Genomic DNA, 23,575 nt, shown 5'->3' on the forward strand with positions numbered 1-23,575 from the left:
CATCCTCTGGTCTAGCCAGACTTGCAAGGTCGAATTAGAGTCATGGTAGTGTGAGCGGGGAGGAAACATTTAGGAACTAGAGGAAAATTGTATTTTTCATCATTGTTATATCGCACCCTGACTGGCTCATCTCCTCCCCGAGACCCCTTGATTGCAGTATTTTTTTATAAGATTATAGTATTTCTCAATATTCTGAAACTGCATGCAAGTGGAGGAAATGGGTTGAGAGCTCTTTTGCAATAGAAGTGTTTACAGTCTAAATGAATATGAGTAAATGAATTAATTTGATCACAGCTACTGTTTTATTTCCCACCCTTCATCTGCCAGGTACTTTGAACTAACAGTCTAGAAAGATGATTCCAAAAGTGACACACAGTGTTTTCCTAGTATTAATTCAAGTGTACAGGGGTTGAAAATCTTTGGGACAAAGCAAGATTTTCATTCATGAAAGAAAAAGGAGCAGGGGACTAGTACAGCATGTGTCTGGGCACACGTTTGATGGTACAAAAGGATTGCTTTGCGTAGTGGTAACACCAAGAACAAACTGTGTTTATATGCAGTTTTTAATCTCAACCTCCATTTAAAGAGTATTTTTATTTCTTTTTGTGTATAATAGATTAAAATTTTGAGATAGAGTTCATTTAGGACTGTATAGCTATTTTTTATATTGTTCCTGAGTGGTAGTTTAATTGAACATATGTGTGCCATTTTAATAGAAGCTGCATAATTAGTATAGCATTAAGAAATGAGAAGCAGATGGTATAAAATTTTATAAGGTTAAGAGATTACTATAATGCTTATTTTCCCTTTTTTTTAAATCAATTTATTGGGGCTCATACAATTCATCACAATACATAGATCAATTGTGTAAAGCATATCTATACATTTGTTGCCCTCATTATTCCCAAAATTCGCTTTCCTCTTGGGTTCCTGGAATCTGCTCATTTTCCTTCCCCCCCCCCCTCTCCCCCATGCACCCTTAATAATTTATAAATTATTATTGTATCTTATGTTATTTTTCCCTTTTTTAGGCTGTGGAAGAACTGTTTAACCTGATGCAGTTATTTATAGCTCAGAGGCCAGATATGAGGGAAGAAGAGCTAGAAGACATTAAGCAGTTTAAGAAGACAACCATAAGCTGTTACCTCCGTTGCTTAGATGGCCGCTCCTGCTGGACTACTTTAATAAGGTAAAAGGTGTTTTCTGGTGGGTGTCGGCTTTCTTTGGTTGCTTCTCTTGTTTTATCTAGGTACTTGTTAATTGTGCCAGATGAGGTCAGGAAGCTTTAAAACCTCTTGATGCTACAGCAGAACAGTGTAAAGGGTTTATAAGTGAAAGTTTACCAAATTTACCAGGTTATTGGGGAAACATTTATGCAGTAAGATATCTTGGAAGAATTTATAATTTAACACTTAATGAGTCCTTATGGATAGATTTTATTTGCATGTGTTTACATAATTATGGATTCTTAGGCTTGGGGACCACCTTAATTCTAGTGAATAGTGCAAAGAATTCCTTCTACTTAATTTTCATTATCTGTAGGAATACAGCTCAGGCTAATATCTGAAAGTGCTTCTTTATAGTACATGTAAGACTTGGATATGATGTCTTTTATTAGATGTGCTGGTTTTTGTTTTGTTTTTGCAATACTTTGTTGAAGACGAAACTGTATAGTATATTAAGCTAATCAACTAACTTTAAAAAACAAACCAAAAAAACCTCATTGAGATGATTCTGACTCATAACAAATCCACCCACCCCCTGAGGGCAGAGCAGAGATGTGTCTTTGGGTTTCCATATTTTCATGGGAGCAGAAAGCCTCATCTTTTTCCTACAGGGCATCTAATGGATTCGAGCCACTGACTTTGCACTTAGCACCTTTATGAATAACTCATGCCACCAGGACTCCTTAATCAATAAAGCTAGGGTGATTTCAGATTGTTTTCTTCAGAAAACTTTTTAATTAAAATCTTCCTGAATAAAATTAAATTTAGTATGTTTTTGCCTTAACCCTTTAAAGGGATTCTTTTAAAAGTATGTTTGGACTCAGTTTTCCAAGGGTTTGCGATTAAAAGCTTGTTGGGTTTTTTAAAATAGCACTTTTCTTAATTCTTTATTGTAGAAAGGAAACATTAAAATTACAAAAATTTTCGGTTGTATTATATAACTCTCATTCCCAATACCTAGTAATAGAATAAACTCAGCTCAGTGACATCAAGTCACTTCTACTCATAACAGGGCTGAAGTGCTTGTGTGGGTTTCCGAGACTAACTCTTTATGAGAGTAGAAAACTTTATGATTCTCCCTCAGAGCAGCTGGTGGTTTCAAATAACTGTCCTTTGGGTTAGCTTAATCCACTGTGTCACCAGGGCAGGTTTCCATTAGCCACCGAAAGAATAAACAAATCTGTTGTGGAAGAAATAGAGCCAGAATGCTCTGAGAAGCAGGATAGCGAGACTTTGTCTCGTTACTCTGGACGTGCTGTCTGGAGAGATCAGTCCCTGGAGAAGGACATTGTGCTTGGTAAAGTAGAAAGGCAATCCCTTGTCGAGGGATTGACAGAAGCTGCAGCGGTGGGCTCAAACATAACAATTGAGGGGATGGTGCAGGACTGGGCAGTGTTGCATTACGTTGTATGTGGGGTCACTATGAGTTGGAACCGACTGGATGCCACCTAACGCGACAATCACAAGATTGATACAAGGTGTGTTAACATCAGCCATACCACTGCTTTTGGTGATTATTATGTAAATTATTTTTAAGAGCCACGTGTTTTTAAAGTTTTCCCCTTGTTTACGCTTTATCATAACCAGGTAGGAGTGCTTTAAATATAGAAATATATTTTGTTATTATCCAGAACTTTAGATAATTTAGAAGATAAATGTTATAAAAATAAACACTGTTTATACAAAAACTTTAAAAAATAATTCTATCACACCTTTCCCACAATTGTAGGTGATTAAGAGTTAATTACATACAAGGAACTATATGTGACCTCCCTGGGGGACAGACAACCAAAAAGTGGGTGAAGGGAGACGTCGGACAGGGCAAGATATGACAAAATACCCATTTATAAACTATCAAGGGCTCATGAGGGAGGGGGGAGCGGGGAGGGAGGGGAAAAATGAGGACCTAATGTCGGGGGTTTAAGTGGAGAGAAAATGTTTTGAGAATGATGTACAAATGCACTTTACACAATTGATGTGTGTATGGATTGTGATAACAGTTGTATGAGCCCCTAATAAAATGTTTAAAATAAAAAAAAAAGAATTAAAAGCATTCATGAGAACAGAAAAAAAAAATAACAATTTTATCTAAGATGCTTACAAGAGTTTCTTCCTACAAGTGCCTTTGACTGCATTAGTAAGGATCAGATGTAGCAGTCTCTTTTCTTTAGGTGTAAGAGCAGAGAGTTTTAGTGACTGTTCTTTGGATAACTAAATGTTCTGTTGTGATTCAGAGGTTGAAAACAGAACTTTTGTATTCTTTCAGTGCCTTCAGAATATTGTTAGAATCTGATGAAGACAGACTTCTTGTTGTATTTAATCGAGGATTGATCCTGATGACTGAGGTGACACTTACTGCATTTTACTATAGATAAAATGTTTTCACCAATGCTTCTTGTTTTATAAATATTCATAGTTTATGGGAAACTGACAGGTGGCAGGATTTTTATTACCTAGATAAGTAATGTATAGTCCGAGAATAATTAGGCCACCCTGTTTAAGGCACTGCTACTTTTTCCATACATTTTACCACATTTTTGTGTTTCGAACAACAATCTGAGATAGACTAGTTTTATTTATAAGGATAAAAACAGACAAAATCTATATGATTTAATCAGTGGCCACATGATTTCCCAAAACCCTCTTTAAAAAAAAACTTTTATTGACATATACAATTTTAGTTCAGCCATATTAAAGGGGGTTGTACAATCATCAACACAGTCCATTTTAGGACATTTTCTTCTTTCTTGGACTCATTGTTATGAACTCATTTCCCCCCAACCTTTCCCGCCGTACCACCAACAAAACATTTATCTAGTTACTGCCTCTACATTTTCCTGTCCTGGTTTTCATATACAGAAAAATATACAAAGAAACCAACAATAACAAAGTGAAACAGGAAAAAACGCAATCGAAAAGAAAGAAAATATTAAAAACTGGAACATTTAAAATGGCCCAAAAGGGAGATCAAATAATGAGCAATTACATTTTAACCTGACTGCATCTGCCATCATTGATGCTACAGTGCTCTCTGTCAGATCACAACGCAGTGCACATCTCTCAACTAAGGTCAGAGGCTTTAATCTAGTATGTAGGGACCCCACATGGGTTTTGGGCTTCCACTGTCATCCATAACAAATGGGATGTTTACAGTTTAAGCTCTTATAACATTCCCTCTGGATTTGGATTATATTATTTACAATTTCGTGGATCACGCAGGCTGGTGTGCTTCTTCCCTGTGGACATAGTTGACACTTCAGTTAGATGGCTGCTTCTCTGAAGCAAACCTTTAAGGCCCCAGACACTATTCTTTCTGATAGCAGGGTACTATCTAGTTTCTTCACCACAATTTGTAAAGCCCTCTTTTTCAATAGGATATGGTAGCCGAGGTTGGCACATCAGAGAAAGCCAATCAGACTGTTTTAGGTGGTTAAGGATCACTCTCTTCCTCTTCCCATATTTTTTGAACATCCACAAATGTGAAATGACTTTTTTCGAACACCCACAAAAGGTGCACTGTACCTTTTGCTCTGATAATGAAGATATGACAAAAGAGTACATTTTGAGTGTGTCTACCTTTCCACAGTTGTCTTTCTTCAGAAGCCTTGGGAAGTTAAAGCCGCCACCTCTTATTTCATCTTTCTGCCGTTTCCTGCTGCTTCCTAACTTTAAGGCTTGCAGTTTTAGAACAAGCATTAAAAAAAACAAGTTGGTTCAAGAAACTCCCTTTTCAGCCTAGAATGTATACACAAAATATCAGCACATTATGGGGCAGCATGTGTGTGCATTTTAAAATGTGACTGCAAGAATTTGACTTTTTGACAGAGAAAGCAAACATTTGCTTGCACAAACATATGGTGGGGGAGGGAACCTCATAATGGGTGTGCATTATAAGTTTAGCTTAATATGTTTTTAAAGTTGTTTTCTTTTTTTTAAATCATTTGTAGTCTTTCAATACACTGCACATGATGTATCATGAAGCCACAGCTTGCCACGTGACTGGAGACTTAGTAGAACTTCTATCAATATTTCTCTCAGTTTTGAAGTCTACACGCCCATATCTTCAGAGAAAAGGTTTGGTCATTTCTGCTGCTTATTTGTTAGTGTTAGAGAAATAAAACCTTTTAGCCACATGATGTGGAGAAATTGCCTCAATCTTTAGTTCATGCACAAGAGATGAGGCTAATGCTAGCTCACAGTATCAGGAAGTGGTGTCAGGACCTCCTGGTAGCAATCTGGAGGGTCCCTTCGAAACCAGCCAGCACGCTAGATTAGGAGACTGGAAAATGTTTTCATGAGCAGGAACAACCTAAGTATCTGCAACAGTTCTTCAGCTGGCAGCTTCTGTGTTTTAAATTAGATCATTTTTAATTTCAAGAGAAATAACTTCTAGAATGGATGTCTCAGGTCCCTGCAAAATCATGTGAACGCCGTGCTTAGTAGCAATTCCTAAGAAGTAAGACGTGGTCATCACTAAAATGTGTACTGTACTGAATCGAGCAGGTCTACTAGTAGCTGTTGCATGCAAAAAGTCATTTGGGTTTCATGAAGATAATTATATAATTCTTGGATGTTTTTGTAGTGTAAAGAAGAAAATAATTGTGAGGAAGCTTGATCTCATGCCATATTTTTGTATGTTTTCATCTTTGTAGATGTGAAGCAAGCATTAATCCAGTGGCAGGAGCGAATTGAATTTGCCCATAAACTGTTAACTCTTCTGAATTCCTATAGCCCTCCTGAACTTAGAAATGCCTGTATAGGTAAGTTACTTCGAAGAAACTTATGTGGAAAACCATTAGAAGAACACTCGTTTGAGTTTTGTTGAGGGGCTGTGGTGTGAGGTCTTTAAGGTGTGGAAGACAGCAGCTGGGCTCTTTGATTTGTGACTCAGACTCCTAGCATGTCTTAGGAGAATCTAATTCTGTTTTTGAATTTTCTGTAATTATCCTTGTGAGAAAGTGCAGGACACTTATTATGAGGGAACTTAAAAAAGATTTTTAATTTTTCCACCAACTTTTGGAAGTCACCCTGGAACTTTTTGGTACTTGGGGTGTAAAGCCTCTGGTCCTCTATAAGGAAGGTAAGTCGTGTACAGGCAATTTATGAATATGAATGAGATCCCTTCCTGTGTCTTCAAGTGGAATTTGTAGGTCAGCCGGACAGGTGCATGCGATTTTTATTTGAGCTCACTTTAATACAAGGAAAGGGTTCAAGGCCTTTTTTGGTGGTCTTAAAAGCTACGTGAGCAGCAAGTGAAGGTGATTGTGGGAAAGAATTTGTTACAAGCAAAGTGAGAGTAAATGTACTTAATACTCGGGTCAGGAGGAGTGGAGTTGTCCTGAAGACTACCTGGGACTGCCTGTAAATGTTGACAAGGGGAGCTGATCCTGTAAAGTTGGGCTCATAGGTCACTGACTCTTTGACCGAAAGATCTCTCTTATTTTAGGTGCTGAGTGTTTTGCTTATATATATATACAGGGAATCCAGGGTGGATGATCCCTTCAGGACCAGTGGTGTGAGAGGTGATACTGGGAGTGTAGAGGGAGAGTGGATTGGATCTACATGTGACCTCCTCCCTGGGGGACGGACAACAGAAAAGTGGGTGAAGAGAGACGTTGGACAGGGCAAGATAGGACAAAATAATAATTTATAAATTATCAAGGGCTCATGAAGGAGAGAACAGAGAGGGAAGGGGAAAAATGAGGACCTGATGCCAGGGGCTTAAGTGGAGAGCAAATGTTTTGAGAATGATGAGGACAATGAATGTACAAATGTGCTTCACACAATTGATGTATGTATGGATTGTGATAAGAGTTGTATGAGCTCCTAATAAAATGATTTAAAAAACAACAACTGGGATATCAGAGGGTTCTGACCCAATTTTGTAAGCTTTTCAGTTTGACAGTGTACCTCTCCCAGTCAGGGTCCTTTCCTTTCCCTGCTCCTGGAGTCCCACATTTGATTGTGTTTAATTGATCTGCCTATCGTTAATTGATTGTTTTGAATTCTGTAAAGGAGCTCAAAAGAACTATGTGTTCGGCATAAGGAGAGGCTTTCTACCCAAGATAAAGACCTGACCTCGGAAAAAAAAAAAATAATAATAAGGCCATGGACACACTGTAATTTTGGAGTGATGTTTTTACTACCGTTTAAAGTCATGAGCTCTGGAGACCATACTGTTTATTTACAATTCTTCAAAACATCATGCATAAGTCTGGCTGTCAGAGGCCGACCAGGCAGTCTTAGCAAGTGTTGGTCATATCTCTATTGCCAACCTTCTATACATTTCTATACAAGGCACTTTTAAAAGGTTTTGGAAAGCATCCCATTATTTTTTATTTCGTTTGTCCCCAAGCTTTTTGAAACCACCTCGTGCTTCTCCAAGAGTCGTGGAGAGGTGCAGTGTTAGCCTTCGATCACCAGGAAGTCTTCCAGTCTCCTCTTGGTGTGAGCTTTAAGCCCTGTGATTAGAAGATGGTAGTCAGTCAGTCCAGCCATGCCAGGAGATGTGAAAGGTAGATGAATGATTATCCCTCGGATTCAACAAACTTTTGAGTCTTTGGGTTCTGTCTAAGCTACTGAGGTTGCTTTTTAACAACATGTTGTCATTGTGCATTAAATATTTTCCTCTCTCTATTTCTACCGACGCTTCTCCCAGTTAAGTAAATTCAGATAAAGTGGTTTTTTTCTTCTGTTTCTTAAATGGTAGCCCAGCTTGCGGCTATTAGCTCTGTTGAAACTGTGTTTCTATTTTTGTTTCTTCCAGATGTCCTCAAGGAGCTTGTGCTTTTGAGTCCCCATGACTTTCTTCACACTCTGGTTCCATTTCTACAACACAACCACTGCACTTACCACCACAGTAATATACCAAGTAGGTGTTCATCTAGCACAGTGTTTGCATATGGTTGGCATTTAATCTTTCTGCACACTGAAGCATGGAGATTTATTTTTTCCATTTATTCTTACTGTACACTTTTAATGTCTTAGTGTCTCTTGGACCTTATTTCCCTTGTCGAGAAAATATCAAGCTAATAGGAGGGAAAAGCAATATTCGGCCTCCGCGCCCTGAACTCAATATGTGCCTCTTGCCCACAATGGTGGAAACCAGTAAGGTATGTTGGGATGCTAGGAAAACCACGTTTCTTTAGTGCACAGTAATTTAAAACTTCCTCTGGCAGTTAAGGATGTATTAGACTTAAATGGTCACTTTATGGATCCTAAGATTAGACTAACTTGGACTTTTTCCTTTTAGTGCTCTGAAATGTTGGTTGAATATTTTCAAAATCAACAATAGGCACAAGTAATAAGGTTTTTTTTTTCCCCCACACACTGAAAAAAATTCACTAGTAGAAAGCCTTAATATTTAATAGGCTAAATGATAACTGGATCCTATATCTAAACCTGGGAAATCAAGTTAGGTATATTATTGTTTTAATTTGGCCATATAATCAATTATCTGTTTCACTGCCTTTAAATTATATTTCTTAGACCTAAAGCTAATGTCACTGATTGATAGATTTATTGTCATCATTAATTTGGTGTGTCCACTAATGCTTATTCTAAAAATTATCATTCTAAATTATTTCAAGAGAAGGTGCATTGACACAGGCTAGTTAATAATTTGTTAGTGTCAACCTTTTTTTAGTAGACCCTTTGATCTCTTTACCCACACCTGATTCACGTGCTTCCTTGCCCACCATCTTTAGATCTTAAGGATTTTGAGAAATTATCTGAAGATAAAAATATTATAAATAATTAACTGTAGTAGCCGTTACAAAAATAATTGCAGTTTGTTTTAAAAATCAAATTTAATTCACTCTCATGTCTTTAGAGTAGAAGTTTCACATTTTAAAATCCTACAGTAATTTTGCTTTATTGAAGTATATAGAAATAATGGGTAATTTTAATTGGTAGCACTTGGCACACTGAAAATAAACTTGTGACATTTAAGATCTTACAATATTACTAGAAATTTAGAATTAAAAACTAGATTCTTATAGAATTTAAATATTTAATCAACTTTTTAGTTAAACTTATGACATTTGCACAACTATGCTCTTTAATTTATTATACAATTTAAGTGCAACCATTTTATCATCTTTAACCTTCAGGGCAAAGATGACGTTTATGATCGTATGCTGCTAGACTACTTCTTTTCTTATCATCAATTCATCCATCTATTATGCCGAGTTGCAATCAACTGTGAAAAATTTACTGAAACATTAGTTAAGCTGAGTAAGTATAAAAGATGAGCAGTAAATTCCACGGAACTATTTTAAGCCCCTAGCCATTCTCTCAAAATGAGACTTTTCTCCCTTCTTTTTAAAAGTGAATGCTTACAGATATTTTCATTCTTGGGAATATTTTTAAGAAAACACCAACTTACTGGTTTCCATTGACTAGTTCTGCCCAGAGTTTCAGCTGGCCTATAAAGGGCTGATGCACTTCACATAGAAGCCCAAGTCCTCCACCATCTGCCCAACAAAATTTCAAAAGAAATAAATAAAACAAAAATTTTCCCCCTTAAAACTGAACTGCTCTGCTTAGGGAGGCAGCCTCAGAGATGCCCCCTCTGCGGCCCTGGCCTCGAGGGTGAGGGGAAAAGCTATAGTGCCAGCTGTGCTTTGGAGCTGGCAAAGCAAGCTGAGTGGACTTGCCAGGGTGAGACAGAGGTGCATATCTGAGTAACTAGGAGGTAAGTCTTTCAGCAGAGGAGTTAGTGAGGAGGAGGAGGAGGGAAATGTAAAGGGAAGATGTGAGAAATAGAAAACAAAATCATGTGCGAATTCTGGAGAAGGAAGAGAACCTCAACACTGTCTGTCCAAGGAAGTGCCGAGAGCTGTTAAGAGAACCTGCTCCTTTCTGCGACTTCTTTCCAGCTATTTGAACCTTTGCAAGACAGCCCTCTGCCAGAGAGCTCCCAGACATGTGTTCCCTTGACCTTCAGTACAGAGAGCCTATCTTTCCCAATCACAGTCCCTCCCTCTCGTCCTATGAAAGAGGATTTGATGGCATTCTGGGTAGGGAAAATGACTTCATTTATCCAAGCAATAGCAAGATGTGGCTGGTGGTCACTTCATTAACAATTATAGCTTGAGGTGTTAAACTAAAAGCTTCACAAATTAACAGGAAGAAAACTGGACATCATCTTGATGTAAAGTTTGACAAAGAACAAAAACAATGTTACTGTTATGCCTTCTATCAATGAGGTTGTGTCCCAGTTTGAAGTTAACTCATTCTGGCTGAAATGGCTCTAGGGCACTGGTTCTCAACCTGTGGGTCGTGACCGCTTTGAGTGTCAAATGACCCTTTCACAGCAGTTGCCTGATTCTTAACAGCAAAATTACAGTTATGAAGTAGTAACGAAAATAATTTTATGGTTGGGGGGTGGTCACCACAACGTGAGGGACTGTATGAGAGGGTCACGGCATTAGGAAGGTTGAGAACCGCTGCTCTAGAGAGATGCCAATTATGAAGCTGAGAAAACAGAAGTTATATGCAGGACCTTAGTGGGAGCTGATAAAAGGCTTTAATTTTTATCATTTACTTGCCCAAAGGGAGAGAGAAGGGCAGGTTTAGATTGGTTATATCCCTGCTCATTTGAAACCTTGAGCTTGCATGGTCTAAGAGCCAGAAATCATACTGACCGTTACTGTGGGTGGGATTGCCTTGAGATTTGTTAGGTTGCAGTTCATTTCTAAGTTTGCAGAAGTCTCTGTGGCAACTTTTCTATGGTTAGTCAAGCAGATTTTAAGACTTGTTAAGGAATGAAGGGGGCGTTATGTAACAATTACAGGGACAGTAGATGTGCAGGTATAAACAAAGGATGGATCTGGTGGGATTGGAGAAAGCAGAGAAGATGAACAAAGGTGCATGACTGACAGTTAAAATAACTGTGTTTGAAAACCACAGTGTCTTTCTAGATAATATTAGATTTAGCCACCAAAAAAAATTCTGAAAGGAATAAGGACAACTATGCTGATTTTTGAAGTACTGTACTTGTATTTTTTCCCTTACAAAAGTAAGCTGTAGTGATAGTGTTTTAAACCATGTACCGAATATGTAGTGGGAAAACAGCCCAGAAACAAGTGTAACATACAGAGGGTTTGATCGTGACATATCAGGTGAGTAGGAAATAGATGGTACTGAAGGGACAAAGCCAGTTTAGTACTTCACTCCTTAGACCAGTGGTTCTCAACCTTCCTAATGCCGTAACCTTTAATACAGTTCATGTTATGGTGACACCCCCACTCACCCCCAACCATAAAATCATTTTCTTTGCTCCTTCATCACTGTCATTTTGCTACTGCTAGGAATCAGGCGACCCCTGTGAAAGGGTTGTTTGACACACACACACACACACCCAAAGGGGTCAGGACCCAAAAGTTGAGAAACGCTGCTTTAAAGAAAGAATGGCTAGCATTGCCAACATACAAAGAGATTTTTTGATTAAGTGAGATGATAAGCAAAGAACTTGAACAGGGCACTTAACACAACAGAGAAATCAGTACCTGGAGACCACATGAGAAGAAGCACAGCCTCACAGAGAGCTTGAGACAGGTGAAGGTTAGGAGAGAACTTAAATTGGACTCCTAGTCAGAATGCATTTTAAAGGAGCAATTTGATGTTCAATCCATTCTACTCTACTTGTACAAGTCTTCAACAGCATCCATAGTGTCTGTTTTCACTTGAATTATAAAGGAGAAGGGCAAGGAACAAGCCAAGTGTCCAAGTGAAGCTTGTCACGTGCACTGCAATTCATCTACGTCATAGAGGACATAAGATAGGAATTGGCCTCAGATGACGGGAGAAAGGAAATTGGACATTGCAGAGTATCACCCATTCTTAGAATAACTGCTCTCTGTGTACGTACACGCAATGAAGGAAAAAATCCAAGGACTATATTCTAACTATACTGGTGAAATTAAGGGTGGCCCTTTATTCAGGACTAATGTGAGGGGCTTCAAAAAGTTCATGGAAAAATTAAGTTGAAAAGATAATGGAATTTTTCCATCAACTATTGAAGCTCCCTTATATATCTAGAGGTTAAATTATTTGTAATGATCATGCAGTGCTTTTTTAATTGGTGTTGGGGGGGCGGGTTTTTGTTAAGTAAGAGAAAACTGGTATTGTAATCTATAATTAACCTGTTTTTTCTTTTAGATACCTTAGTTCACATGCAAAATTAACAATAAGATCCTCCAGAGTAACATTAAATAAAACATCCTAGACTTAATCATTGTTACTGTTCAGTTACAAAACAATCTCATTGTCACCTTTATTAACATTGTTTTTGAAAGTTTTCTTCATGCTTTAATAGATGAAAGTAAAAGGAATGTTTGGGGGTTTTTTTGCCAGTAACATGATAGACCTAAAAAATACAGAATCTTCAAAATCTTTAGAATTAAACTTTATGGTCATCAGTAAAACTAAGTAGCGATAAATTGATTTAAAGCCCAGCTGGTCCACACCTCTTCTTTCCGTGGCATGAGGGCGTCCCACACTGACTCTGTTCCCTTGGGACTTCCTGCGGTGAACACAGCAGCGCCCAGCAGCTCCCTGAGCAGTACAGTTAACAAGCTCAGCTGCAGACCGAAAGGTTTGCTTCCAGGAAGAAAAGCCAGGAAGAATTCGGTAATTCCCAAAATGCAGCCATTGAAAACACTGTGGAGCACAGTTCTACTCTGACCCACATAGGTTCCCAGGAGTCAGAATCCAGTCCACAGTACCTGGTGTTTACGTGGTATTTAGAGCTGTATTTTATCATTCCAAGACTGGTGACCAGTTTATTCATTTTAAAAGGGGAAGAATTGTCAGAGGGATCTGAGAAGCCCATGGTGGGACTAACGGATTTTGTTTGTTTTCAGTAACTTTCACAGGTAGCCAGGAAATCAATAGTAGGTTGCTTACTGGGTATAAATTAGAATGGGGGGAAGTGGAAGACTAGTGTGTGCTATCACTAGGCTAATATGTATTGACTATGCATTCATCATGAACCTCCATCAAGTGACTGAAGCTACCATTCTTCCTAGATGTTTGCATGTGATAGAACTAGTCTCATGATGGAATTCAGAGGAGAAATCATTACTAGTGAAATATATATGCAGTGTGGCATTTTAGCAGTTCTGGACTACAGCACAGTCTTTTTTTTTTTTTTTTTTTTTTTTACAGCACAGTCTTAAATATCCACTTTACCATCAAAAGTAGTGTTGATGGGATTTTTTTTTGTTAAACACTCCCAACAACTTCCAATGCGAAGTGTTACTAAGGAGGAAAGGATCTGTGTGGGAGTTTCTTTTATTGCTTTCATAAGTTCTTCCTTGTGGGAGGCGAGGCAGGTGGTGGTCTTGTTGAGGTTGCTTGCCTCAAGTCGGGATGAAGAAAGAGACGTGGAGCAGAAGCCGCTGTCACCACCTGCTTGTTTGCTCATTGAAGCAAGACGTAGACTGTGCCTGAGAACTGCAATGGCATCTCACTATGCAGTGCACTTAGTGATGTGCCCCAAGAGATGGGGGTCACCTGCTATATACCTGAGGAGATGCCCCAGGAAATCAGGGGGCGCGCTGCAGAGGGGGCTGTGAATAGCTAGGCGGAGGCTGGCCTCTTAACTGGGAGTGAGTCATGGGCCTCCTGATCCTAATGCATGGTGAAGATGCTACAGGAGAAATTGGAACCCTGACGCTGCAGAGAGATGGTCTTTCAAAGGAACTGGTGGCTCTGCGAGCAAGTAAATGACACTGAGAGGGAGAAGGGGTCCTTAGCTCACCTTGGTGACACAGTGCTCACCAGAGTGTGTGCACAAAACGATCCAGGGAAAAGGGTTTGTATGTATCTTACTATCTTATGAAAATGTATAAATGGCATATCAAATCATACAGTTTACTAGGGCTTGTATTTCCTAAGACATGTGTAATGTATTATTAACCTCTCAGGTGAATTTAAAGAAAAGTATTAAGTGAATAATAGTGCGGTGATGGGTATAGAGAACTGATCCTGGAAAGACAGTGGGCTTTAGCGTCTCTGCTGGCTCACTTGTTTTGTGATCTCTCGAACAGATCCCGTGCTCTTTCTCATGTAATAAAGGATAAAAAGGATACCCGCCCCCAAGGGTAATAGAAAAGCTACTTAGCATATGCTAACCGATGTCAATTGCCCTCTTCCCTTATAAAATAGAGATGTTTGTGCCAGAATGTCAGTGGGATGTGATCTTTGATCGTGAAAGGCCTCCTTGTTCTTTCTGCTAGCTTTTTCAGAAGCTGTAGAAAGTAGGAATAAGGACTGTTTACTTTTGGGGAGGTGGAGAATAATAGCCAGGAGAACTTATAGAGTCTGTTTTCTCATGAAGTAGTTCAGCAGACATCCTCTAGTTCAGGGTTAGCTGACTCTGCTGAGGACCAGGTGGTAAGTATTTTAGGCATTGCAAACCACATATGGTCCCTGTTGCCTATTCTTTGTTTTTATAACTCTTCAAAAATGTAGATGCTGTTCTTAGTTCGCAGAGTCATACAAAAACAGGCAGGCAATAGGCAAAATTTGACCTCTGAACCATGGTTTTCCAGCGGCCGTCGCTCTGGCTTTGAATGTGAGCCAAGGAGAGGGAGCACAGGGACTCTGTTCTGTGGAGCCAGTGGTTTGGGCGATATGTCTTTGTGTGTGTTTATTGTTGATGACTTATGTTGGGTAGATAGCTTCAGCTCCAACCAGGTTAGGGTAGAATGAGAGAGATGATAGAGTTTCCTTGGGTCATTACCATGGCACTGATCTTGAAACTAAACAAGTTTGCCTTCAAAAAGATTTTAGGCATCCTTGGTCTAACCCAGGGAGTGGCCAAGTTCTAGCTGTTTTGTTTTTATTGTGGTTTTCTTGACTGGCAAGCTAAGAATAGTTTTCTACATTTGTAAATGGTTCAAAAAAAACTAAAGTAGAATGATTTTGGGGGGTGACACTTAAAATGTATATGATATTCACATTTCATTGTTTATTGCTAAAAGCTTTTTAACAGCCACGCCCATGGATTGTCTACTTGCCGACACACTGCCATGGCAGAGCTGAGGATACCGGAGATCAGACGCTGCAAAGCCTAAAATAGTTATTGTTTAACCTTCTCGAGAAAACACATGCCAGCTCCTTTTCATTTTTCTTAACTGGAGGAAGACTTTATTATCTCTATCAGTACTATCTCTACAGTGCTTTGTGGGGTATGAGGGTTGTCATGGAAATTTTATTTAGGACTGTGGCATTATAACATCTGTGTTTCAGAAGACAGGAGGGCAGGGGAACAGATCTCTTGGACACATAGTTGACATCTGGAATAGTCATGAAGAGGACAGGTTCCAAATAAGACTCTGGCATAGATCCCGGAAGTGTGGTTCACTCAGAAGTTTCTAGAAGCTGCTGGACTCAGCGCACTATACTGCTTTATATCTACTACAAAGATAATTCTCCCTGTCTTTGGAGAATTCAGGTGGAGGGGGAGGAATGATACATTTTCTAATTCTCCACATCTTCTTTTTGGCCCTGCCTTCCCTGCCCACTGTAGTCAAGATGGTCCATAAAAATGACCTAACATTACAGAGTGGTACCTTAAGCCAAGGAAGGTTTAGAGCCACTTCTAATAACTTTTATTAAATGGCCCCAGATAAAATTCTAATGCTCAAAACCAGAATTGGTTTAAGTTGCCTCAGGTACTTCTGGGAATGAGGTATGGGATATAAATCAATTTGATCGAGACTGTATTCCAAATCACTGGTTAAAATACTTCAATGGATTTTTCCCCTTTATGTAGAAAATGCAGTGTTAGAAATAGCTATGTTGTACCTGCAGAGTTGAATACTACAATATTACAATTTATCATTATAACCTATTCTGATTTATTTTCAAATATTAGGTGTCCTAGTTGCCTATGAAGGTTTGCCACTTCATCTTGCACTGTTCCCCAAACTTTGGACTGAGCTATGCCAGACTCAGGTAAAGAAAATTAGTTTTAGATGATATAGTCATTCTCATCATCTGAGCAAGTGGCCAATAATTGTAGGAACCGTGGGCTGGAAAGTAAACTGACTGGAGATTGGGAAAGTTTTAGATTCTTGGTAAAATGTAATTCCTGGAAATATTAGGTATTAAGCAGCGGGCATCTAGGTTTTCTTGGAATGTTTTGCTTTAGCAAGTTGGTAGCAGGATATGCCAAAAACGTTGCTTGTAACTGAATGGCTCCTTTATAGGCCCACCCTCGCCATTTGGGACGAGCGCATGGGTGCTCTTCCTTACTCCACAGCCTTTTGCTCGCTCTGCCCCTGCCACACCCCAAGAGCTCTAGCAGAAGCCATCGCAAAGGTCTCGCTCTGAGTGCTTGCTTATTATATGTTACCTCGGAGTCGGACACATTTGTTTTCTGAACTGAGAGCAGTCTGGTAGACAAGACTGTCTACCCCTTCCTCATATGCATCTGAGAGCAACCCCAGTGTGTGTAGATCCTGGAGGGAGAGGGCCCCGGGTAGAGAGGAGCGGGCTTACTCCTGAAGTCTTCATCCCGCCTGAGAATGCAGCAAAAAGGCTCTCCCTCTCCTTCCCGAGCCATGCCAGAGCGCCCCCAGGAGCCCAGTGCCTAACACACAGCACAACCAGGGCTGATTCCACCCTCATTAAGATCCGTCCAAACTCACTGCCTTCGAGTTGATTCTGACTGCAGCCCCAGGGACAGAGGAGAACTGCCCTGGGGGGTTTCCAAAGCCTGCCCTTGCCTCCAAGGAGCGGCTGGTGGTGTCCATCCGCCTACTTTGCTGTTAGCAGCCCACCACCTACCCTCTGCATCTCCAGGACCCCTTCCAGTCTTTCGAGCCTCGTCCCGGCCTGTTTGCATCTGCCCGCCCTGACGTCGCCTCTGGCACCAGCATGACCCCCCTCCCCAGGAGAGCAGTTGAAATACTTGAACCTGATGCAGCCTTGGGGCAGTAGTTCTGTGCATGCAGTCTGGGTCGTATGGGACTCCCAGTTGTTAGCCTCCACCCCCACCCCACCCCCTCCCCCCGGGTACTGATATCAGTTATCTCTTCCCTGAAGAAAGATTACTCCCTCATCATCATAGTCTTTGAAGGAATAGTATACAAAGTGGCCTCACAAAGTCCGTGGAAAATGGAATTGTAACGTAATTTTTCCGTGAACATTTTGAAGTCCCCAACTATGGTGCTTACATTTTGCCCACAGAGCTTAATATAGTAGGCATTCGGAAGATGACTGGCTGGCCCATTGAGCTGAGTATTGTATTCAGTAAATTGGAGTCAGAATGTTCCCTGCTGTGTGAACTTGCCCTTTAAAGTTGTGTAAATTTGCCCTCATTTTGAAACAGTTGTACCACCCCCAATTGGCAGCACACGCTTCCACCACCATGGTTCTCACTTGCTGCACGTGTACCTTTTATAAATCATGGGCAAGGCTTGTACAGCTAGGCACCTGGCCAACTTCCCTACAAATTCACTCAGACTTTGTAACCCAGGGGCTGCTGGGAATTTTTCCCCCCTATGCACATCTGCATGCCACTATGCCCTTTGTTTACTTTCACAAGATTCCTGATCTGCCCCCCAGCCCCAGCCCCCTCCAAAAAAAATGTTCTTCCAAAGAAAGCCTGCTGAGGTCTCCACAGGGAGTGCTGGTGGTGTAGGGTCCCTCTACACTGGACTGCGCTCCGCAAGTCGGCAGCTGGGAGCCACCAGCTGTTCCTTGAGACAGAGACACAGGGCGTTCTGCTCCAGAAACAGTTAACATTCCCTGAGAAACTCGCAGGGAGGTTGCTGTGAGTCAGCATGACTCGATGGTCATGAGGTTTGGGGGGAATATTTTCAAAGCCCCTGTAGCCCCTACAGAAGCAGCCTGTGTGTGCAATATACAAGGGGCAGGCAGGTGCTGAGGCCCGAGCAGCATCAGGCAGATTCTCCTAGTCTGAGGATCGGAAGACCTGGGTGCTAGTTCTGGTTCCTGCCAGGTTCCTAGTGTGTGCAGTGACCCAGAAGCAGTTTACACAGCACTGTTGCGTACTTGGCTAAAGCACGTACGCATATACACATTATCTGATAATTGTTCTTCTCTTTAACAATCAGTTTTGTTTGCCATATAAACAAATGATCCTCTGGATCAAAGCACAGATACAGGTAAGGTAGAATTATTGAAGACAAGACTTCTTGTGGTTAAGAGCCGTGATCATTTGAAACCAAGAAAACCAAATTTTAGTAGAATACTCAAACTCATTCACTGTCATTGAATTGATTCTGACTCTCCTATCTCTTTGCATGAGATTAGGAGAAGAGATTTCCTTTTTAACATTTGCTATCTATATGAGTGAACAAGGTGTTTACCAAATTACTCGTTGTTCATACGGAGCCCAGCTGGTGTGGTGGTTCAGCATTGGGCTGCGGTCTGCATGGTGGCCAGTGTGAAACCACCAGCGGTCCTCAGGAGAAAAACTGGGCTTTCTACTCCCTTAAAGATTGACAGCCTCGGAAACGCACAGCAGGTTTGTCGTGAGTCAGCATTGACTCGGTGGCAGTGAGATTTTTGAGTGAAAAAGATGTTTATCCTATTACTGTCTGTTAATGATAACTGTAGGTAAGCGGTCTCAGAAAATGGACTTTAATTCTTACATCTGTGGTTTTCCTGCATATGATTTGGTTGCCCCTTACTTGTCTCCTGGCCTTGATGTAACTCACGGTGTAAGAAAGTGTACTTTAGCCATTCTGACTTTGTACAAGTCTCTTCCTCTCAGACCCACCCAGGTAGTCTAAAGGTTTTCATTTGGGGGGAGGACATTAAGGTTGAAATGTATTGAAACAAAGAGCCTGGACTGAAGTAAAGGTGGCTTTTTGGAGGATTGAAAAGAATGACATTGGCTGGCATAAGGAAAGTGGTGAAGGTATGCCATCTTGTCGGTGCTCAACCATGGGTGCTTCTTCTCCCCGCTCAGTCTGCCATGTCAAAAAACTGCATCAAGCTCCTGTGTGAAGACCCAGTGTTGGCAGAATACATTAAATGCATCCTGATGGACGAGAGAGCTTTTCTCAACAACAACCTCGTCTACACCTTCATGACCCACTTCCTCCTGAAGGTGGGTAGCACTGGGGACGCGTAGTGGGCGCCTTGGGTTTATGCACGGTGTGCTCATTTTATTGGTCTTTTGGAGATTTTTCCCTTTTTAAATCTTTTTCAGGTCCAAGGTCAAGTGTTTTCTGAAGCAAACTGTGCCAATTTGATCAATACTCTTATTACAAACTTGATAAATCAGTATCAGAACCTACAATCTGATTTCACCAACCGAGTTGAAATTTCCAAAGCAAGTGCTTCTTTAAATGGGGTAAGATTGTGCCAGGACATAAAATTATATGCTTCTGAACCTATCTTGAAATCAACTCTGTATTTAGCTTTTTCTGGTTTCACTATCTTAACTACAAAAATTAACTCCAAAAAAAAACATGAGAAGCTAACCAAAGTTGTAATGTGTTTTGCTGTGCGTTGTCCTGAGTAGGAAGCACAGTAGCAGTGTTACCTTGACAGACGGAGCAAATGTCACAGAATGCTGAGGGCATAGGACCCACTGACAGGATTCACTTTCTCTCCACCTGGATTTTTTGAAACATGGCTTGGGTGGTTTCTGTTACTGCCTGTGGCTCATAAGTGAGGTGTCAGGTTGATGAACTAGTATTGATGCTAAAGGCATTTAAGGGAGAGAATCCGTTTCCTTATACTGACTGACGTCTGGGCTGTGGAATAAAGGGGCCCAGTGGAAACGTGCTGAAGAGTATCCCTCAGCCACATCACCTCCCAAGAAGTGACATACCTAGAAAGGACTCCACAGCCAGCTCATTCAGTGACATCACCACGCAAAAGCCAGATTTCTCATCGGCCATGTGAAGTTTGTTTTTGAAATCCTCCTTTGTTGTTTTGGGGTGTTTTCCATGATCAGAAATTATTACTGGAATCTTCTGTCTTATTTTGTGGTGGTGGTGATGGGTTAAAATCAGTGAAGTATAATGTATACACTGTACAGCGGGGACACTGACACTGGCTCTCTGGTTTTATTATGCATCTAAAAAAGCCAGAGAAACCAGGATGGATTCCTGAAATAGTAAATCTCTGCATTCACTGTGAATACTGTGTCAAAATGTTGGTTTTAGAATTTGAAATGTTCTTCTTCTGGGTTTTGTAGGACCTACGGGCACTTGCTCTGCTCCTTTCGGTACACACTCCCAAGCAATTAAACCCAGCTTTGATTCCCACTCTGCAAGAGCTGCTGAGCAAATGCAGGACCTGCCTGCAGCAGAGAAACTCACTCCAAGAGCAAGAGGCCAAAGAGAGAAAAACTAAAGGTTAGCTTGTGACCGCACAGTATAACTAACGGTGGATGGGACCTGGGTGCTCAGTTGAGCTGCCTAAATCGAGGTGCAGCTCTGTCATGGGAAAAATTATCAGTGCAATCGCCATAACCGCAGAGGGATGATTGAAATGTTTTTCTTTTTCGTTTTCTGCCTTTTCTTTGTTATTGGCCTTTTGTGGGGTGTTGCTTTTGTCGTAATAGGCCTGTCAAAGTCAACCCGAGTTGTCCATAACCCAGGGACAAGCAGATGGATTCTGGGCTCCCACTTAACTCTAGCTCCAATCCAAGAACAATTCATTGTAATAACATGCATGGCCCTGCTTAATATCTCACCTTTATGAAATGATCACTGAAGATAAGGGTGCTGTAGCAAAGTGGGATGACGAAAATAGATGGTACCTGGCTATCAGTCAGATAGTGTCTGGAGTCCTAAAGGTCTGGGGTCTGAAGGGATTGCAGTCAGACAAGCAGCCATCTAAGTGAGGAGTCAACTAAGTCCACATGGATGGAGCACACCAGCCTGCGTGATCCAAAAAACGACAAAAGGAAAAGTATCCAAGCTTGTGAACACCCAGTTTGTATGGCTGTGGAGGACAGTGAGAGCCCCAAAGCCCATCTACAGAGTGTCTAGTCAAATTAAGCCTCTGGCAGATCCCCTCTAGCCACAGGTAAGAGATTCAAACCAATCTATCAAATGTTATTTTAAACTTGTTACTTGGTGAGTGGACTTCTCTCTTGACCCAACATGAATTGATTGTAGGCTCAAGTATTGTTCCATGACAAAAATTTCCCCCCTTGGCCTTTTAAATATTGATGTGGTCTTTTCTTTCTAATTATATTTTCTTTTTTGTTTGTTGGGTTTCCCGGTTTGTGAAGCAATGACGCAGGTGCAGAGGTTTATCGGGGATGGCAGCTGGGAAAGGGGGAGGGGATGTGGGAGGGGCAGGGAGCAATAGAGCTGAATGTGATGATGTATATACAAGTCTTTTAAAAAGCGATTTAACCATGGAAGTGTATGACATGTGAGTACTTTATCGAGAAAACGGCTTAAAAAAAACCCAAGAAACCAAATTGGACTGGTGATGACCATGGGCGAAGGGGAGAGAGTTAGTTGTTGCTTAGGACCAATGTCAGTGATGGTGGGATGATTTGGAAAGGCTATCAATAATGGTTGCACAGCATATACACGTTGTGGAATTGGAGAATGTTTTGTTATTTTTGCCACAATTAAGAAAACCATGATTTACATGAATAACAATGAATACAAGGAAGAAAGTTCTGGAATTGAATATCGTGACAGTGGTACAACTCTTCTTGGTGTGATTGAATTACTGAATTGTGTGACTTGGGAGAAGTGCTAATGAATAAATGCTATCAGGGGAACTGGGCCTCACAACCACTGCCTGCATCTAATCCTACCCCTTTCAGAGACGGGGTTTCAGCATGCTTGTTTGTGTTTGCAGATGACGAAGGGGCAACACCCGTCAAAAGGCGGCGTGTGAGCAGCGACGAGGAGCATACTGCCGACAGCTGTGCGAGCGACATGAAAGCGGAGTCAAGGGAAGTCCTGACCCCGACCAGCACGTCTGACAACGAGACGAGAGACTCCTCCATTATCGACCCGGGGACCGAGCAAGATCTGCCCTCCCCTGAGAACAGTTCTGTCAAAGAATACCGAATGGAGGTCCCTTCTTCGTTTTCAGAAGACATGTCAAATACCAGGGTGCAGCGTTCGGAGGAACAGTCCAACAGTAGATTTGAAGATTGTAAAGAATTTAAAGACCTCCACTGTCCCAAGGATTCCCATCTAGCTGAGGAAGAATCCGAGTTTCCTTCCACTTCGATCTCGGCAGTTCTGTCTGACTTGGCTGACTTGAGAAGCTGTGATGGTCAGGCTTTGCCCTCCCAGGACCCCGAGGCTGCTTTATCGCTCAGCTATGGCCATTCCAGAGGACTCTTTAGTCAAATGCAGCAGCATGACATCTTAGAGACCCTGTGCAGGACCATTGAATCCACCATCCACGTGGTCACGAGGATAGCTGGCAAAGGAAACCAAGCTGCTTCTTGACATTAGATGTAGCATGTCTACTTTTAAGCCCCGCCCCCTCCCCACCCCCCCCCCCAATGCTGTTTGTATCAGTTTGCTTATTTCTGTTTTGTGCTTCAGTTTGTCCAGTGCTCTCTGCTTGAATGGCAAGATAGATTTATAGGCTTAATTCTTGGTCAGGCAGAACTCCAGATGAAAGAGTTTGCGTCTTCAGTACACTCTCTAAAGGGCAATCAGATAATGGGTATGTTTGACGTAATTACGAGTTCACTGTAGTGGCTTTCATTTCCCCTGGCTGTCTGGGAGGAACAGGGTTCCCTGGCCCTGTACAATGTAATTTAAACTTACAGCATTTTTACTGTGTATAATATGGTGTCCTCTGTGCCAGTTTTGTACCTTATAATAGAGGCAGATTGCCTCTGATCGCTGTGGTTCTTATTATCAAAATTAAGTTTACTTGTATACGGAACAACCACAAGAAATTTGATTCTGTACAGAATCCTCTCTGGCTGTGGCCTGGCAGTATATAATAAATGGTGCTTTATTTAACAGAATACCTGTGGAGGGAATAAAGCACACTTGATGTAAAAATAATCGTTTTATTTTTATTGACATGACTGATTGATTGATTGCTACTCTGTGCACTTAATTAAACTGACTGTGATGACTTTTCACTTGTTGACATACGTTGCTTCAGTCTTTGCAGAAGAGAGTCACAAGCACGGGGCGGGCGCATACACGCCCCCCACAACACTGTTCATGGCAGTCCAGAGTAACCTGTCTCCACAGGTCTTTCCACCTTAAAATGCAGCAGGGGCAAGCACAGTGCTCAGACCACGCCCTCGCTGTGCTTCCTCCCAAGACCCCACTCCTTTTACCTCCGAGACTAGAAAGCTGGCTGGGCAGAGCTACAGCTCAGGAGGCTGCCAGCAACTGCGATCA

At 41.2% G+C, this 23,575-nt stretch overlaps 1 protein-coding gene across 1 annotated transcript in view; it reads left to right on the forward strand.

The window, feature by feature from the left end:
• The window catches only part of USP34 (ubiquitin specific peptidase 34), a 175,820-nt gene extending 152,513 nt beyond the window's left edge, over positions 1–23,307 (forward strand). Inside the window, 12 exon segments of the mRNA XM_004710200.3 lie at positions 1,032–1,189; positions 3,493–3,571; positions 5,174–5,300; positions 5,879–5,986; positions 7,993–8,097; positions 8,214–8,338; positions 9,338–9,461; positions 16,114–16,193; positions 19,180–19,320; positions 19,423–19,566; positions 20,419–20,578; positions 22,050–23,307. Of these exon segments, the coding sequence (XP_004710257.1) occupies positions 1,032–1,189; positions 3,493–3,571; positions 5,174–5,300; positions 5,879–5,986; positions 7,993–8,097; positions 8,214–8,338; positions 9,338–9,461; positions 16,114–16,193; positions 19,180–19,320; positions 19,423–19,566; positions 20,419–20,578; positions 22,050–22,654 (1,956 nt within the window). The 3' untranslated portion in view covers positions 22,655–23,307.
• The last annotated feature ends 268 nt before the right edge of the window (positions 23,308–23,575 follow it).

This window comes from Echinops telfairi, unplaced genomic scaffold (assembly GCF_000313985.2).
Source record: "Echinops telfairi isolate 266 unplaced genomic scaffold, ASM31398v2 ScPeMD7_2573;HRSCAF=3158, whole genome shotgun sequence".
NCBI lineage: Eukaryota > Metazoa > Chordata > Mammalia > Afrosoricida > Tenrecidae > Echinops > Echinops telfairi.